Genomic DNA, 17,886 nt, shown 5'->3' with positions numbered 1-17,886 from the left:
TCTTTACCGCGATCAACGAGCACCTCTACCTTAAGTGGAAGATTACACCCAAATGGTAAGCATTTCCATGTCTACACAAGACGCTTCTAGGATGAGATACTACACTCCAAGGCACATATCTGCTGTGTTAATAGGTAAATTATTCCATCATAAAACTAATTGGCGCCGCAGGAATCGCATCACTGCTACTCTGTCAATCGCAAACTCTGCCCGGGAAAGTACCAGAATTGTAGTAATCACTAAATTTTAAAAACACAGTTTAAAATGTCAAATATTTAAATTCATTTATATGTGCAAACATGGCAGGACAATCGACTGACATCGATACGTCAGACTGGACCGTTATATATCCAACTTATCTCGACAAAAACGCGACCACAACCCGGGGGAGGAGAGTTAGTCTCTCTTTAGCTGTACCAAAGCCAACCGTAGAAGAAATTAAGCTCGTATGCGAGAGATTAAATGTCAAACACGTCGTAGAACCGGTTTGTGACCTCTCATTCAAGGATCACTTTTATAACAGGGAAAATGTTATCCTAGGGATTGGTTAGTGCCCGGACGCGTTAGAGTGCTCTTAAAAGACCCTGACTCTGGAGAAAAGACTCGGTCAAGTTTGTTCAGACCCACTCTATATATGATTCTTGCAGAAAAACAGCTACTCAACGAAATCGCATCACTAATTTCGCAGCTCAAAACCAGGCAACAACCAAAAGAAACACCAAGCACATCCGCCACAAAGAAAAAGGCTGGAAAAAAGAAACGCTGAACATGTAATACTACATTTTAAATCTCTGAGCATATCTGCTACACGTTACTTGAACATGCGATCCAGGAAAAGAATGATTTGCAATTCTTGCTATTCATAAAGGTCTCCTCAATTTTACAGGCAAAAGTATCCCTCGAACATTTGTTGAATGTTTTGGCGGAGTTGTCAGATTCACTAAATGTCATTGACCAACCTAAGGGTAGAATGTAACGTATAAATATCAAGCTTACCTCCAATAAGTGTAGAACTCGGTGGACAGACATTTTGGGTCACCACCGCCTCCTGCTTTGATGAGCATCCCATGCTACTTGTGCTAACTGTATGGTTTGTTATTTCCGATAATTGAGGTGCACCATTCTCTACACATGCAATCCAAACTGAGTTTGTAGCTTTTCCGTCTTGAGACTCGTGTACACAAGTCTGATTTGTTGCTCTGCATGGATATGCATCAGTGGGCTGAACGTTGTTTCCCTTTGGTATGGAAAATGCAAATCCATATGCGATCGAAAATCCCATTGGGCATGAGGCCATTGCAGGGGATCCCACACTTGTAGCCGTCTGCTGAACTAGCAAGGGAATTGGGTCTGTGCCACAAATGATCCATATTCTATACTCACTGTCCGGACTATCATTGGAAACGATGCACTTCTCTTCCCCGACTGGACAAGCTGATATCTGTACTGGGAACCTATTTTTACCAATAAAGTGTTTGTTCTTATTTATAACCAACGAAAAACCCATAATTACGGTCGTTTTGTTAGGACATACAGCACTTCCAGGACGTGATCCGCTATATACAACCTGATGTCCTTTTTTAGCCAATGATGCCACGCCAAATTCCTTGCCATATTTCTTATAGATATCGTCTGGTGTTACACCATAAGTTTCAGAGTAAAATTTTAGAGCCTCATCAAATGCAATTCTTTGTGTCTCATTTCCAAGTAATGATCTGATACTCTCCAAACGTATTTTGATTGGCATTGGCTTATTAGATAAATCTTTTGCCCAGTTGTGAAGACTATTAATATCCTTACTATCGACCAGGGTATCTCCACCAATAACAATGACCTGTTTATCATACTTGAAGTTTTCATATGTCTTATTGCTAGAGATGTCAGTAGTGCTACTAAAGTTTCCACTAGCGCTATCCAAGAGAGCAGGAGAAACGGCAGCTTTGATAGCAGAATCAACATTCATACCGCTTTCCTGCATGTGTAAAACATCTGTTTTCTTAACTTGGATCTGGTGTGTTATTTTTCCACCCAAATGTACAACGGTTGTAAAGTGGGTACCAAACATTTTCAAGAACTGTATCCATGGCTTAACAGAAGACGCACATACTGGGTCATTCTCATCCGCCTTAAAGACATCCAGTGTACAAGTTGTGGCATCAAATTTTTCAGGCAACTTGTCGACAGCGGCTTTGAATTCATCCGTGGTTTGCATCAAGTTATAGTTGACCATCCCAGCCACGTAACGCAGGCAATATGTTTTCGATATGTATGTGCGCACTTTATTGGTGGCAGTTGATTTCACAAAATTCTTATAACCAGTTGAGGCTGTAAAACTAAAGAAAAATGGAATACTTGCTGATGCTTGTGCATCAACCGATAGTTCTTTTTTGAAGTCATCAATTGAATTTACATGGTCAATCGTTTCCGATTGTCTACATGAATACTCTGGACGAATCCAACTTCCGTAAGGTTCCTTTAAGTTTGCTCCATCTTTATTTGAATATTCTATATCCCAATTTAGTTTTATAACTGGGTTTCTGTATCCTTGATCCATCATAACTATGGGATCACCGAGTGGATTTCCAAAAACAATATCATATCCGGACCCCAAATAGCGTAACGACGCTGACAGGCCGGGATTGCTTGAATTATGAACATCAAGTGGCTTTATATCTAGATCCCTTGTATGTGACACAACTCTGGAGCTCTCCTTGCGTTCATGGCTGTGGGACCTTTTCGCATCAAATTTAAAATCATCGTCATCCAAATCAAGGCCCTCGTCAAAGTTTGGTGGGTCAAATGTCTCTAGCGAGTCTTGAAAATCATCTTTGTCCTCAAGACTCCTCTTTGTTCTCGCGAGTGATGATTTTGTCCCCTTTGGTAAATACAAGGAGCCGCCAAAAACATCATCTCTTGACTTTCCGCGTGGCTTTACCGCTTGTTTCGGCTCGGGTTCCTCGTCTTCAGAGCCATCAAAGAATTGATTGAAGAGATCGTCATTGTCCAAATCCTTTAAAATGTCCTCATCCTTAACAAGGTCACCTTCCTGGGCTGCAGGCTTACGTCCTAAAATGGTGTAAATTGGCACACATTTGAAAAATACCTGGAACTTTGGATTTTTTAGCCTCTGAAGCCTTGGAGCCACCCAAAGTATTGGACTGTCTTGGTCCAGCTTTTCTTGTGGGTTTGCCATCACTTGTCGGGGAAGGATCTACGAGTCAATGGATTACAAGATGCTGTGAAACAAACCGCCGGTCTTATCTGAATCTTTTCCGCCTGATAGAGGTGAATTTTTTCGCTCAGCCACCTTGCCTGGCTTCTGCTTAGTCTTCTTTAGCATACCGATGGGAGAGAATTTCTCCGTACCAGCCTTTCCGGATGCGACATTTTCGGCATCGCAAAAAGGTCCGAGCGATGTCTTTAAAGCCAAAAGGTACAAAAGCGTCTTAAACTGCATTTTGTTGTATTAAATCCGAGTTCTATAATCACGAATGACCCCTAGAACTGTGAAAACACTATTCTATGAAAACTTTCATTCAAAGGAAACACATTTCAGCATCGCATCATATGTTTGCCTATTAAAACACGAAATTCATGACCAGTCAACTGCCATGTTAAAACAAGAGTGAATGAAGCGCCTTCTTGCGCTATAAATCCGAAATTAAATCTGTTCCCAAGAGGTTAGTGAGCCATCGCCCAGCTGAGGAGATGTGATGTCATTTTCCGAGATTCCTGTAGATCGGTGCCGTGCACCTAATGCATAGAATCTCGTGGCTACCCAGAACACCGGTATCAGATGTGTCCGGCAGTTTATGCATATTTCAAATGTTTAGCGGGGTTGCTAAATATAGGATCTGCGATTGTGGAAAATTTGCCTTCAAAACTGCGACTTTGTCTTCATCTTGAGTTTACCGATCCCACAACGGCCGGAACCTCTCGATTCCCGTGACTTGCAACCACACCATCCATTTTCAGCCGAAATTCTCGGGATGCAAAAGGCCCTAGGCAACACACTCGCTCGTACACGGGCGAGTGGTACATCAGGTCCCTTGGGTTGGGAGGCGTCACAATTCTATTCTGTGCCAATTTCGGGGTCAATCTTGCTATTTCATGCTAGTTATCCATAAGTTTATCAAGTTGCTGCTATCGCATCTAAAATGTAGTTTTGTCACAAACAACCGCATCGTTAAATCAATGATCTACTCCCGTGGACTTTCCAATGTTTAAGTTTTTGAGGCCTTCTCTCCTGTTCCTCGGCCTCTCTGTACTCTTCTCTTCTCTCTCGTACGTCCCTTTTGTTTCACGGACGTTCGACTCTGTAGCTAAACTCAGTTTCTCGGACTTGTCAAACTTTGTTGACAAGTATGATAAAGGAATCGCTGAACTGCACTTTAACCGTGCAGTCTGGTTGAGGGTTTGTTTGTCATGGCAAAAGTAAATAGACATACAGGATGCTGTCATTCCGCATAAAGACTTGCCAGAAGAAGCAGATGGGACCACAAAGAAACCGCAAAGTGTACAGGAATCTACTCTAGCTGAAGGTATACGTCTCCTGCTCAGGTTTTTATTCCTGCACATAATTACGCTCATTGTGTTGTGCATCATCCTTCTGAGATATGTGCGTTTATTCCGTGATACGGCATTTCTACTCTTCAAATTGGTACGAAAGTGTAATTGGAGGACGCCTATCAGGATCATAATTGCATTGGTTCGCTTCAGTTCATGGATGGTATCTATTGCTTGGTACTACAACTCATTTTTACCCGTAAAGACCCGGCTATTAGTATACCCTATACTAACATGTGTTTTAGCTACAATGTTTTTCAAAGTAGGAATTGGCAAAAAACGCCTCTTTAATATCGTTCCCCTGGTAATTGGGTTCATTTCCTATTCTGCAATGGTTCTTACATTTAATTCAATGGCTCACGCCACAAACAAGTTTTCCCTGAATGAATGCATCATTCTAACATGGGTTTCATTCATTTGTCTTCGATGTTTTGACATAAAGAAAGCTGGTAGTAGGCTTAAAATAAGAAAAGATAAGGCAGAGTCTGAAAGACTATCACATGAAGTATCATGTTTGCTAGAACTCTCTCTAATATTTGTCTTATTTAGAGCATTAAAATCACTGCCAATCATGGGACCTCTGTTCATTAAAAGGGCATATTTCACGCATTTCATGTCCTTTTTTACACTGGTCACCATAATACACTGTATAATAGTATACGTTGCTGATATAAAGATAAAAACAGGAACACCCCTCGCAAGGGTAAAAATAGTCATTGTAAAGGCTCTGGATAGCATAATTCTGCAAGTTTTAGGGTTGCCAAATATCGTATCTGGGAGAGCAAACCATAAAAACAATGCAAATGGTATCCTATCAAAAACATTAAAGAGGTTCAAGTATCTGTTTGATATGATATTTGGGAATATTATGGGACCTATTTACAAAAATGAAAAGGTGCGCTTTGCGACCAAATTTTCAAAGGCAGTTCCACAGCTAATGTTACTCTTTATGCCCACATTAGTATCAAAAGCATATTTCAATTACTGTACACTAATCACGCCACTACTAAAATTTCTAACCTTGGATGAATCCAGTCTAAAGGCAAAAATACTAGCAATCATACTCCTAATTATATCTGAAGCAGCAAGATGTGCAATAAACTCGACAATTTCTCACATTATTTCATTCAAAACTATACAAAGAACTATAATGTTAATACTCATGGACCATACCATGGTCTTTCTTAATAGTGTAATGTAAAATCCATGTTTAATAACTTCTTCCCCAAAAGGACCATCTCTTTGCTGGCTTACCAGTCCAGAAGCACTTTGTGCCCTCTGGCATTTCAGGTTGCTCCAATGGAATGCATAAGCTCTTCATTCCGCCGGTACGCCCACCCAAGTTCTATAATGTATGTATAAAATCTATATAAAAATACCTGAGCTGATAATTTCTGAGTTTCAAGCTTAATCTCATCCTCCGTTGATGAATCCTCACACCATGGCAAGAGCAATAACTTGTCAGAATTCAGAGCTGGCATTACTTCATCAAATGTATACGCCTTGACTATTGACGCGTTAAATGTTTCCGTAGCCTTTAATAGTAGGGTTTTTTGAACTGTATCCAAAAGGTCAGATACGGTGTCATCTATTCCATCGAGGCTCACATCAATCTTTTCACCAGTGTCCCTTCTAACAAGTCTGCATGTGTTATTTTCAACATCCTTTGTTCCAATTTCAAGACGTAGTGGGACTCCCCTAAGTTCCCAGTGATTAAATTTATACCCAGGTGTATATCCTGTTCTATCATCCACACTAATACGGATACCCGCCGTCTTTAGTTTAGCTTCTACAGAATCTACTGTCTGCATAATTCCATCCTTATTAGCGTTCTTGCTAATAATTGGTACGATAATAACTTGCAACTTGGCAACCTTTGGTGGTAGTACCACACCCTTGTCGTCACCATGAATCATAAGCATAGTGCCAATGCTACGAGTTGTAAATCCCCAACTCGTCTGGTGAACCAACTGCTTATTTCCATTCTGATCTTCAAACTGAATGTCAAAAAGTTTTGCAAAGTTTGTTCCAAGTAAATGGGAAGTGGCAGCCTGGATACCTCTTCCATTGGCTGGTATAAATGTCTCTATAGTTGTCGTCATTTTACCGCCTGGGAATTTTTCTGATTCACTCTTCATACCTTTGACAACTGGAACAGCTAGATACTCCTCGTAAAACCTTTTATAAAGATCCAAGGCGCCATAAACCATATCAAGGGCTTCTTCTTCTGTGGAGTGAGCTGTATGGCCCTCTTGCCATAAAAATTCACGACTGCGAATGAAAGGAGTAGGTTGTTTAAACTCCCATCTGACAACAGAATTCCACTGATTAAGTTTCAGAGGTAAATCACGGTGAGAACGGATCCAACGAGAAAACTCTGGATACATGATTGTCTCACTGGTTGGTCTAATTGCGATAGGATCCTGGAACTCAGAGTCGCCATAGCGTGTCACCCAGGCAACCTCTGGGCTAAACCCTTCAATGTGATTTTTTTCAGCTTCCAACTTATCCTTGGACACAAACATTGGGAAGTAGCAGTTGTCAACACCCATCTAAAGATGCATTAGTGCATTTAGAACGACTCACCTTTTTAATTTCTCCATTGAACCAATTCTGGAAAATCTCCCAAATAAAGTAACTCCATGGGAGGAATATATAGCAGCCGGAAATATCGTAGTAATCGATCATCTCCCCGCGAACAATTACCTGAGGCTTATGAAAAAAGTATGAAGAAAACACACCTGTGTAAACCATTCCGCAAAGTTCTCTTCCTTCTTTACTGTGATTCCTAGAATATTCAAATCGTTTGATTTTGCGGCTTGTTTGGCTGATTTTGCCTCGGTTGGTTTTGCAACAGGTTCCCCGAGGGCGGCAGCATCCTGCTCGTTCATGGGCATGAACGTTGGTTCATGGTTAACTTCACGCAAAAACTTGGTCATATCTTCAAGGCTCATTACAATAGACTCCTCATTATGCAATGGATGGGCAACAATGTCCTTCCTCTCCTTGAGCCGGCTATCAAAGAGGAGGCGTACTTTATTCCTAGACAGTCATTATGCCAAGTACATTGAATAAACAAACTCTGTATCGTTCATTAGACTGAACGGAGAGAGGGAGCCCCTGGAGACTCCGAGGATATGCTCCATATCCTTCTCGTCGCCCATATGCAACTTGTTCACGTTCAATCGCTTTCTCAACACCTTCCAGTTGACTTCAGTGTCCTGTCAAGTGCTATTTTGTGCTTTTAGGCTCCAAACTTACGTGTAAGGCCGAAATCAAGTAGCATCTCTTGGAAGAGTCGAGCATGAAGATATTTCTGATAAAATCGTCCTTTACGGCGGCAAGGGTCGGTTCCTCGAGCATATCCTTTACTGTGACGACATTAGGATGCTTTATTACCTAAAATAGCGTCAAGGAAACCTCAAGAATGCTTACCCTGTAGCGCAGGCCGAGATTCTGCAGGAATTTGTACAACTTATCGGCCTTTGATGCGTCTGACATTGTGAATTCGACTTTTAGGTAGAAAAGATAATGAATGAACGGCCAAACTCTGCGCACCTCGGGCTATGGTGTATACACACTGCCGTCGTTTCTCATTCGAGTTGTTTATCCGTCCAGTCGCGCTATATGTGCTTCCATGACATCCAAATTTTCTTCTAGTGGCCAAAATACCCGGGATTTGCTGTCGACAAGAGGGATATCGAGTTCCGGGTCTTGGCTCTCATAATCCATGAAATGCAATCGTCATCCGTACGACGCTAATTCGGCAATAGTCATCCCATTTATTCTTCCTCTGAGGTTTACAGGTCACCAATGTGAAGGAAATCTTGTCTGGCCGTCGAAACTGTCATGAAAAGGGCAAAAACTCAAGAATAAATGTCTCTCAATAAAGATTGCAAACTCAGTCTCGACCATTCACGGGTCATCATCAAAGGGTTTATAGGGTAAATTAACGTCACCGATTAGTTTCTAGACGAAAACCGTTTGCATGCAGAAGTATTGAGCTTTTTAAAACTTGGCCCCAAAGTCATCCATACGCTCCATTCATCCACCAAATAAAACAATATACAAACATGAAGAAGAAGAAGAAGAAGAAGAAGAAGAAGAAGAAAAAAAAATCCACAAATTAAAACAAAAGGTTACTACATTAAATCTGTACATGAAAATTGTCCTTGCGGACAATATACTGCATTTTCACTACATCAGAGGTCGATACTAACTTCACGCTCCTTTAAACGGGTCTTTTCACGAATGCATTCCGCATCGGCACCTAGGCATCTTTAACAAAGAGAATTAAACTTACCGAATGAAAAACATAATACTATGTACAAGAGAAGAACTATAAAAGTTGTTCCCACGTTTACAATCATAATCGAATTTCTCAAGGCGTATGCATTTTTTTCAATCAATTCCATCGGTACATATTTCAAGTCAATCGTTATAGGCACATATCCATATACTCTCTCTATTAGTATCCCAAGTAGAGGGGCAAACGTTATGCTACTCCCAATTCCGGCAATACAACGACACTACAAAGTATGCATGCAAAGTAGATCAACTTACGAATCCAATGGCTGAACTCTGATATCTTGGGTGAACAACATCCGCCAAAATAGCACGGTCCACACAACTTACCGTCGCAAAACTTGCCCCAATGAGAAACAAAAGTTTTGCAAGAATGGGATAGAATTGGTAGACGTTGTGTCTATTAAAGGCGTAAAATGCTGTAGACAAAGAGACCATCCTCACAGCAGTAGCTACAATTCCTATACACTTGTAAATGTGGAACAGACACGTACCAAAAATCAACCTTCCATACTTCTCTGATCTTTTATGAAGGTAGTCAGAGGTAAAACCCCCAATTACACCCCCAACCAAACCTCCGATAATTATCAATCCCGTAGATACACCTGCCCTGAGGTCAGAAAGACCCTCGTATTGAAAGTAGAGGGTGATGAATGAAAAGGTCAAAAACGGGCCATCGGAAAAAAATATCTAAAGGGGATGTATGAAGACAAAAAAACGTACCAAGACCAGCAAAATCTTTGAGGTTGTCGTTCTGAAAGCTTCACGCAAATTGTTATACAAAAATTTCAACAGTTTCTGTATGCGTAACTTGAGGGGAACCTTTTCGGTATCACTTGGATCTGGAGGGAGGTCTCTATGAAACTTTGGCATTAGGAGAAGGAGCGGTGATATCATGATGCAAAAAATACCAAAGACTAGCGAACAAATTCTCCAACCGTATATCCCAAAAAATACAGTCGACGCTAGCTTTGTTATAAGAATGGAACATATCAATCTAGCAGCACACATTGTTGCATGCAGTATACCAAATGCCAACCCTAGGTCGATGCTCTTCATTCCAACAACGTACTTTTGTGTCGATGGAGTTACACTTCCCATTGTTGCACCGTTGAGAATGCGAATAAACAACATAAATCCATAGTTTGAAATAAGACTCAAGACAACTGACAGTGTGCCAGACATGAATAGAGCAAAACCCAAGAGATACTTGAGCTCGTATATATCAGAAAGGATACCCCAAACTGGTATAAACGAGACCAAGGAGAGTTCCTCAACCATGGCGAACCTCGAGAGCATTTCAGGTGAGAAGCCCAACGACATCTCCAAACCTCTCATTGAGGCAAACAGAAACTGGACGTTGAAGTATTCCACAAATGTAGCCAAGTTAAAGATGGGAAATATGACCCTTTGCTTGTGAAAAATGCTCGGCCTGGTCCTAGACCGATCTCTTGCTGTCCCAATCGCCTCCATCTTCAGTACCGCCAAAAGAGTGTAAACAGCCTATTTCCAGGAGATGTAGAGGTGTATGTGCTATGTGTTTCGAGTGAGAGCTTAAATCATGTCGAATCTGAGAGATTTGCCCTTTTGGCAAACAGAATGACGTCTATGGGACAAGGAAATGACATCAAACGCTCAGAAACGACAAACATGTAGCCAAAGACAAAACTTGAACTTTGCAGTGGCGTTGATCTCAACGAACCGGGAGTTTAGTGGTTTAGACCCGTGCACTCCAGGGGCTAACCCGGGACTCTCGTTTTATGGACTCGCTAGTTGGAATAAAGAGTGCACACGTGAGATTGTGGATGGTTTATGTCTATTTTGTCGCTTCACGGGCTTACTGGGCCAAGAGGAGCTCCGCTGTTGGAGATTAGGGACGTTCACGAGCGTTGGTTCCTGGCGTCCATGCGCAAGTGTCGATAATTGTCCCGAGTTACGATTCTGTCTGTCTATTAGTGTCAATGATTTGCATAAACGTGAGATGTGCGCGCGAAAATCTTCTCTTTAGCGCTCCGCTCTCTGGAGCTCGTCTTTGGTCCTCTTTTACTTTGTGGAATTCTGGTTAGCGGTGTATCTGGACGTATAATTGGCGTCTCTGGGTCGGTAGTCCTTGTAGACTCTTGATTTTATGCGTTCAGGTCTCCAGTCAGACTGTTTATCCCTGGAGTTGTTTGTTCCTCATCTGTCCTGGTAGTTGAAAATGGGCCAATCTGTCCCGATGAATGGAGTTTTGTGGGCATAATGGGACTTTTATGTTCCATACTTAGAAGATGAAGTAGTACAAGACTCTGGAATATGCCATAGGCTTCCTTCTAGAGACTCCCTCCGGCTAAGGCCTTTGGTCGCTATTAAGACACTCACCAATATGAATAGAAAGAACAAGCAAGTGACGGGAGTACTCTCAAAACATGTACCTTCATAGTAAAACGAGTAATGTGGTATACCAAGAGTTAAAGTGAGAGACTCTCTAACATTCCAGTATACCAACAAGAGAGGAGTCTAGAGGGAAGTCTAATGGTCATAGTACTGCCTATTGGCAGGTAAGTAGTCTATTTTACAGACGGGTGATTAGTCGTGCAATTAAAGCGGGTCCCTTCCATACGGCAAGAGCGCCAAGCCCTGCTCCGCCTAGTCCAGTTCCAACAGATGACCCAGCTACAGTACCTGTATTATGCGACTCATTAAGCTTTTCCTTTAACTGACTAAGCTCAGCCTCTAACTCAGTAAGTTTATCCAGCTTCTCTAGTGTTACCTTCAACTCCTTGAGCTCATCAAGCTTTTGGGTGAGACCTTTCCCCTGTAGTCTAGTAGTTCCTCCTCCAGATATAGAATATTCTGCCCATTTGTCTGCATCCTTAGTTCGTCTGTAAAAGTATGAATATTTGGAGTTCCCACTAGCAACCACTTCAATCAGAAGAATGTTAGACTGATCTGTAGGATTATTTCCTCCGTAGTAATATCCAGAGACACTAGTTAGAGCATCTTGAAAGGATATACCGGTAAGAGGAGTACTATTATGCTTAACTCCACTGATCATAAATGGTGCACCTCTCAGAGAATACTGGTATCCGTAATAACCCTCACCTATGTGACTTCTTAGCACAGTTATACTTATACTGCTACTTCCACCATCGTATGTTATACCAGACGATGAAGAGAAATCTAGAGTAGTAATAGTAGGAGTTTGTCCATTAGGAAGAGAACCAGCATTAGAGACTTCAATCCAGGAAGTTCCATTGCCAGCGTTTTTTCTGAAGTATCTCTGATTTCCAACTTGTTGATAGACAATGAGGGGATTTCTACCAGACCCGTTCCAGTAGACATTTACACCGCTGGCACCGTTTAGAGATGGAAGTCCGAGTTGCCAACTATTAACATCCTTATCCCTGAAACTATTTACTGAGAGTCTATAACTAGAACGACTAGTATAGTATGTGGTACCTCCGTAGGAATTGCTGTATACTTGGATTTGTTTTTGACAACTGAGACAAGTATAGTTACCATTACTCTTGTTGGAGAGATCTATAACATGTGCCTGGTTCCTTTGACAGTTTTGTTTGTTAAGTTTCTTCCTGAGATTAGTGTCGTTTATATCACTCTGATTCTTCCAACCATCACCACCTTCAGTGATATAATACGTATTTCCGCTACCAAGTTGTATGAGTAGTGGCTTACTACAAGTATTATCTAATGACCAATAGTAGACTGAAACACTCTTCTTATCAGCAAAGCTACCAAATCCAGAAAGAGAGTTTTTATTGTGCATAATATTCCCTATTTTACCATTCTCTGGAGTATGAGTAAACTTCCTGTAAGTCCCTTCTGGATCAGGATACCACTCATCCGTTAGAAGAACCGTTCCACCAGTGCTCTCATAATAGTATCCTCCACCGTCTTGTTTGACTGTTTGGCCCCCAGGATAATAACTAATGTCAATAGTAACACCCTCATTAGTCATCCTCCATCTTCACTCACCAGTATACTACAGCAGTCCCTCCACTGGCTTCATTCTATCCTCCAATCATCCTTTCATAATCCTCACTATTCACCCATGGTAATACTCCATTAATGTCTCAACTGGTGTGAACAGAAGGATCAGTATGGATGAATGAATGATCAGTATACAAGGATGAATGATAACTATGTAGGGAAGAGACAACAAACAATACGCAATAGGTGTGACAAAAGACTATAGGTCTAAACAATGGATAGTCCAACTAGATGTTGTAAAGGAGTATCATTCCAGGGACTCTACAGAGAATAATGCATGTTCAATTAGGGAGGATTCTGGAAATCAGACACTGTTGTTAAGATGGTTGTTGATGACCATGGGACTACTACGGGAGGAACTTTGAGGACTTGATTACTGAAATGAAGGCTCCATAGAGAGGATAATGAGTACTTCTTCCTTGACTTGTTCACCAGTCTACCGAAAACACCTTTGCATAGAGAGGAGGCTTTAGATACTAGAAAGACGGTAATTATGTATAGATACCCTGTGAAGCACTAGCTTAAATACCGAAGATAAGGAAGAATGTTTTACTACTCGGGAGAGTATGAGGTATCTCCCCAGCCTATTTCTCCACAAGTCATGCTTATAAATCTGGATGTTCATCTAACAATGGAACATTATTGTGACTACTAGCCTATCCTTATGAAAGTCTCGAGGTAGTATCTGATGAGAAGGAAGAATAAATGCCTGTATAATCTGTTATTCACCCCATCTATCTCTCATTCCTGAATTCCATTCCCATCATGCTTTTTCATCATTAGAGGATCAAAGATATCTTGTGTTTTACTTTTTTCATAACTTGTCAAGACTTGTAGTCTTTGCCTCCTTGTTCTGCCTTCCCTGTCACACACTGTGTGCTTTAGCCGTATATAATACAAGCACATTATTGCTCTCGTGTTGACAGATGAAGAGTTTACAAGATGAAGACAGTCGTTTTACGGTTGAACAAGCATCTAGAGGTATGGTTTAATGGAGATTAGTCCATTCTTTATGGTCATATATTAGCAGTAAACTGGAGTATGTGACCGCACTTGGATACTAGTCATAAAGTCTGATATAATAATGGATGGTGAATGTTGGAGTAATCATTAATCTTAGCGCAAAGCCAAAGAAAGATCCTCCTGAACTTACTACTTATAATGGATATGGTTCTACCGGTAGATACATTAAGGTCACAAAAACCACTTACCCTACTGGATCTGACTTCCTCAAGTATACTCATAAGGATAATGGAACACCATTCACACTAATAGCAGTTAAAGATGATCAGAAAAAAACTGTGAGCGGAGCTAGTGGAAACCAGGTCATCTCCGTTTCTTCTTATTATTGGAAGCATAATCTTACTAAGGCTTAAGTCGAAATCTTTTGGTGAAAATATCGATTGTTAGATATTTCTTATTTTAGAGATATATTCTCTAAAATACATCATCTTATGCTCTTTAACTACGATGAATAAGCATTGGAAGTCCATTCCGATAGAGATAACGGCAATGCCTACCTGAATCTAATCAAAAAATCTTTTCTAAATGGGTACGAGCTTGCGATCATACAGAGAGTAAACAGGGAAACATATTGCCTCTTAAAAAGCAACAAAAACATGATGATAGTGGAAGAATAAGACCCAAACTAATCGTTAAACAAACTGGTACAACCTACTGTGCATCATTCCAAACTGACGACAAAGAGTTCAACAATGACATACTTGGCACTAGAAGACTTTATTATAATCTAGCTGACGTAAGGTTAGCGTTAACCCTGGACGAATTGCAATGTGGACCTGAATTTAATCGAAAAAACTTCTTCTTATATAAACAGGTGGCGACTTGTAAAACTACCCAGTGTAGACGGGGGATAAACATAACTTTTAAAAAGCAAGGCGGTAATAAAACTATGGCGCTTATAGTAATCGTTGAAGAAAGAGCTCCAGAAGAAAAACTGGAAGACATCTTTGGGAGATTCGCTGGAATCCTCAGCAACAAATTACCTACCCCGTACGTACCGGATTGTTATATGTGCGTGATTAGTTCCTACACCCTTGTAGACACTACAGTTTCCTGTAGGTTTGGGGAATAATCAGAACAGGCCTTTATAAATAAGATTTTTCGATTGTATTTCGACCTGACCTTGATTTCTTGACCATTTGAGTTTATCCTCTTACTGAGGATTCCAGTAAGTCTCTTTGGGAGATCTACTGGTTCTTCAACGATTACTATAAGCGCCATAGTTTTATTACCGCCTTGCTTTTTAAAAGTTATGTTTATCCCCCGTCTACACTGGGTAGTTTTACAAGTCGCCACCTGTTTATATAAGAAGAAGTTTTTTCGATTAAATTCAGGTCCACATTGCAATTCGTCCAGGGTTAACGCTAACCTTACGTCAGCTAGATTATAATAAAGTCTTCTAGTGCCAAGTATGTCATTGTTGAACTCTTTGTCGTCAGTTTGGAATGATGCACGGTAGGTTGTACCAGTTTGTTTAACGATTAGTTTGGGTCCTATTCTTCCATTATCATCATGTTTTTGTTGCTTTTTAAGAGGCAATATGTCTCCCTGTTTACTCTCTGTATGATCGCAAGCTCGTACCCATTTAGAAAAAATTTTTTGATTAGATTCAGGTAGGCATTGCCCTTCAACGAGGGATAACGTAGACCTGTTGTCAGCTACATCACTTGTTGATATTAATGTTGGATTTGTGACACCTTTTATCGTTTCAGCTCGTGAAGTTGAGATTTCACTCGCTGCAGTTTGCATTCCGACGTTGTCGTCCCCTATTGTTTTATTCAGGTGTGATGACTTCCTCTGGAGGTTCCCTCGGCTTAACAACGAGCCTAAAGGAGACCTTTCCTCGGAAATCATTGTTTACGTTGCCGAATTTTGGATTTTAATGGTTACTCCCCGACCCTCTGGTCGTTTACGTGTCCTGAGTCCTTCTTTGGAGTCAGAATACAATGTTCCTTTTGGAATTAACCATTTATCGATGCCTGTGCCGTTTAACTTTTTGGAATAACCGTGAAAATGGCCATTGCCGTTATCTCTATCGGAATGGACTTCCAATGCTTATTCATCGTAGTTAAAGAGCCTAAGATGGTAAGTTTTAGAGAATATATCTCTAAAATAAGAAATATCTAACAATCGATATTTTTCACCAAAAGATTTCGACTTAATCCTCAGTAAGAGGATAAACTCAAATGGTCAAGAAATCAAGGTCAGGTCGAAATACAATCGAAAAATCTTATTTATAAAGGCCTGTTCTGATTATTCCCCAAACCTACAGGAAACTGTAGTGTCTACAAGGGTGTAGGAACTAATCACGCACATATAACAATCCGGTACGTACGGGGTAGGTAATTTGTTGCTAAGGCTTTACTGGTTGAAGTAGTATATAGTGGATCAGGTGGAACTAGGTATTATAAGTATAATGGTAGTCCTAAGTGGTATCCATTTATTGTATTCTCAGATCCTTCTACATCTAATCAACTCCAGCCTAAACTTCTTGAGGAGGAACTTGACTACATTAACTGCAGATTCAACAATGCAGCTACCATGAATCTAACCTTTCATAATTCTAAGCATAATGCCAACAATGATGACAAAAAGTACTGTTGTAGTTATCATAGTTATAATGGTGGAAAGAGGATCTCCGTAAGTAAACAAGAAGTTTCTTGCACATCCCACAATACAGGTTCTACTTCATTCTTCCAACACACCGTTAATTCTGGTAGTAGAGTGAGGCTTGCTGCTATTAAGTATTATGGCATTAGAACTCCCAGGAAGAGAATAAATATTGATAGCCTTAAATTGCCTACTAAAGAGTCGGCGAAAGTTACAGTTTATACATTTTACTCGTTGGAGAGAAATCCGGTGCTGATATATGTTGACTTCAAAGGAGGCATAGCTACTACAGGATGGTACCGAAAGGGTGACTCCTCTGCTGGTGACAATGAAGAGTGGACAGAAGTAAAGGATCTCAAAGATAAAGCACCTGATAAGTTAACTAATCCTACAGGCTGCAATAGTGAAGGCTTTAAAGAACTTGCGGATAAACTAAAAGATCTTGGATGTAAAGGCTTGGAACAATGTACTGCTGTTCGAACTCTTGATCCAGAACATCTCGGACAAAACGGAGTTCAACGTGAGGAAGTCCCAGCAGCTGACTTATCTGACCAGGTTCCTGATACAGAGTCTGAGACAAAGATTCTCCTACAAGGTACTCCAGTGGCTCAAATGGCTGAAGATGCTATAGATAGCGAAGACAAGGAAGAGGAAGAAGATGGTCCTGAAGCTCTTCCTCAAGTTGGAGGACAAGATCCTGGTACTGTTGGGGGTACTAGTGATCTTGAAGCTCTTGCTCTTCAAATTAAAGATGCCTTAGGCCTTTCTGATTTAGATACAATTTTTGCAGTCATCTGTGGAGGTCTCACTAAAGTTGGTTTGACATCTGCTACGACCTATCTTGCAGTATGGAAACTCTATAAGTTTTGTAAGAGCCTAAGAAAAGACCCTTGGGTTAGACAGATTTAGTAGTCTCCTAATCCTACTCCTAGACCAAGTTTATCACAGTAAAACGCTTTAATTGACAATATAATGATAATTTAAAGATCACTCATCCATCTAAAGGACGGATAGACTCACTAATGCAGTACCATACTTCACTATCTTGTTCACACTCTGTTAGAGTGTATATACTTAATTAATGGTAGTCTTTCTTACATGCATAGACATCATTATGAATGTTACATGTCTATAATCCAATATACACCATCCATTATTCACGTGTAAACAGATAACCGATGAATACCCTGTAACGACGAGAAGAAAGATGTACTGCTTGGAGGAGTAGGAGACACTCTTTGGACTCCTGCAGAGGTTTTGTAATCTGCAAGAATAAATCATCCAGATACTACATGCTTATAATACCATAATTCAGCCAAGGACGTCCGCGATGAGTAGAAACATCAATCGTATGATAGTGTTACTCTAGACATATCTAAAAATCTATGAGAC

General features: G+C 40.6%; 8 protein-coding genes across 8 annotated transcripts, besides 1 other annotated feature; 3 read left to right on the top strand and 5 right to left on the bottom strand.

Annotated features, from left to right (window-relative positions):
• Positions 1-299: 299 nt before the first annotated feature.
• On the top strand, positions 300-766 carry BEWA_033120 (signal recognition particle 19 kD protein, putative; the record flags this gene model as incomplete). The annotated part of the gene is made up of 3 exons (XM_004830068.1): positions 300-485; positions 524-611; positions 648-766. The coding sequence occupies 3 exons, from the start codon at positions 300-302 to the stop codon at positions 764-766; spliced, it is 393 nt and encodes a 130-aa protein (XP_004830125.1).
• A 38-nt stretch (positions 767-804) lies between these two features.
• BEWA_033110 (MAC/Perforin domain containing protein) lies at positions 805-3,457 on the bottom strand (the record flags this gene model as incomplete). Its single annotated transcript, XM_004830067.1, has 4 exons — positions 805-959; positions 997-3,066; positions 3,104-3,211; positions 3,250-3,457. The coding sequence occupies 4 exons, from the start codon at positions 3,455-3,457 to the stop codon at positions 805-807; spliced, it is 2,541 nt and encodes an 846-aa protein (XP_004830124.1).
• Positions 3,458-4,066: 609 nt separating this feature from the next.
• BEWA_033100 (uncharacterized protein) lies at positions 4,067-5,767 on the top strand (the record flags this gene model as incomplete). Its single annotated transcript, XM_004830066.1, has 2 exons — positions 4,067-4,414; positions 4,451-5,767. The coding sequence occupies exons 1-2, from the start codon at positions 4,220-4,222 to the stop codon at positions 5,765-5,767; spliced, it is 1,512 nt and encodes a 503-aa protein (XP_004830123.1). The 5' UTR covers positions 4,067-4,219.
• A 9-nt stretch (positions 5,768-5,776) lies between these two features.
• Positions 5,777-8,067, bottom strand: BEWA_033090 (prolyl-tRNA synthetase, putative; the record flags this gene model as incomplete). The annotated part of the gene is made up of 7 exons (XM_004830065.1): positions 5,777-5,911; positions 5,946-7,118; positions 7,153-7,272; positions 7,308-7,608; positions 7,648-7,787; positions 7,828-7,965; positions 8,002-8,067. 7 exons carry the CDS (start codon positions 8,065-8,067, stop codon positions 5,777-5,779), a joined length of 2,073 nt encoding a protein of 690 aa, XP_004830122.1.
• Positions 8,068-8,641: 574 nt separating this feature from the next.
• Positions 8,642-8,683: a microsatellite.
• Positions 8,684-8,768: 85 nt separating this feature from the next.
• On the bottom strand, positions 8,769-10,344 carry BEWA_033080 (hypothetical protein; the record flags this gene model as incomplete). The annotated part of the gene is made up of 5 exons (XM_004830064.1): positions 8,769-8,836; positions 8,870-9,095; positions 9,130-9,332; positions 9,366-9,561; positions 9,595-10,344. The coding sequence occupies 5 exons, from the start codon at positions 10,342-10,344 to the stop codon at positions 8,769-8,771; spliced, it is 1,443 nt and encodes a 480-aa protein (XP_004830121.1).
• A 1,081-nt stretch (positions 10,345-11,425) lies between these two features.
• BEWA_033070 (hypothetical protein) lies at positions 11,426-12,829 on the bottom strand (the record flags this gene model as incomplete). Its single annotated transcript, XM_004830063.1, has 1 exon — positions 11,426-12,829. The coding sequence occupies one exon, from the start codon at positions 12,827-12,829 to the stop codon at positions 11,426-11,428; it is 1,404 nt and encodes a 467-aa protein (XP_004830120.1).
• Positions 12,830-14,910: 2,081 nt separating this feature from the next.
• BEWA_033060 (hypothetical protein) lies at positions 14,911-16,043 on the bottom strand (the record flags this gene model as incomplete). The annotated part of the gene is made up of 2 exons (XM_004830062.1): positions 15,254-16,043; positions 14,911-15,151 (listed from the first exon to the last, which is right to left on the bottom strand). Exons 1-2 carry the CDS (start codon positions 15,736-15,738, stop codon positions 14,911-14,913), a joined length of 726 nt encoding a protein of 241 aa, XP_004830119.1. The 5' UTR covers positions 15,739-16,043.
• A 382-nt stretch (positions 16,044-16,425) lies between these two features.
• Positions 16,426-17,403, top strand: BEWA_033050 (hypothetical protein; the record flags this gene model as incomplete). Its single annotated transcript, XM_004830061.1, has 1 exon — positions 16,426-17,403. One exon carries the CDS (start codon positions 16,426-16,428, stop codon positions 17,401-17,403), a length of 978 nt encoding a protein of 325 aa, XP_004830118.1.
• Positions 17,404-17,886: the final 483 nt, after the last annotated feature.

Source organism: Theileria equi, chromosome 1, assembly GCF_000342415.1.
Source record: "Theileria equi strain WA chromosome 1, complete sequence".
In the NCBI taxonomy this organism is placed as follows: domain Eukaryota; phylum Apicomplexa; class Aconoidasida; order Piroplasmida; family Theileriidae; genus Theileria; species Theileria equi.
Note: the sequence above shows the minus strand (reverse complement) of the source record. Positions and strands in the feature narration are given on the sequence as shown.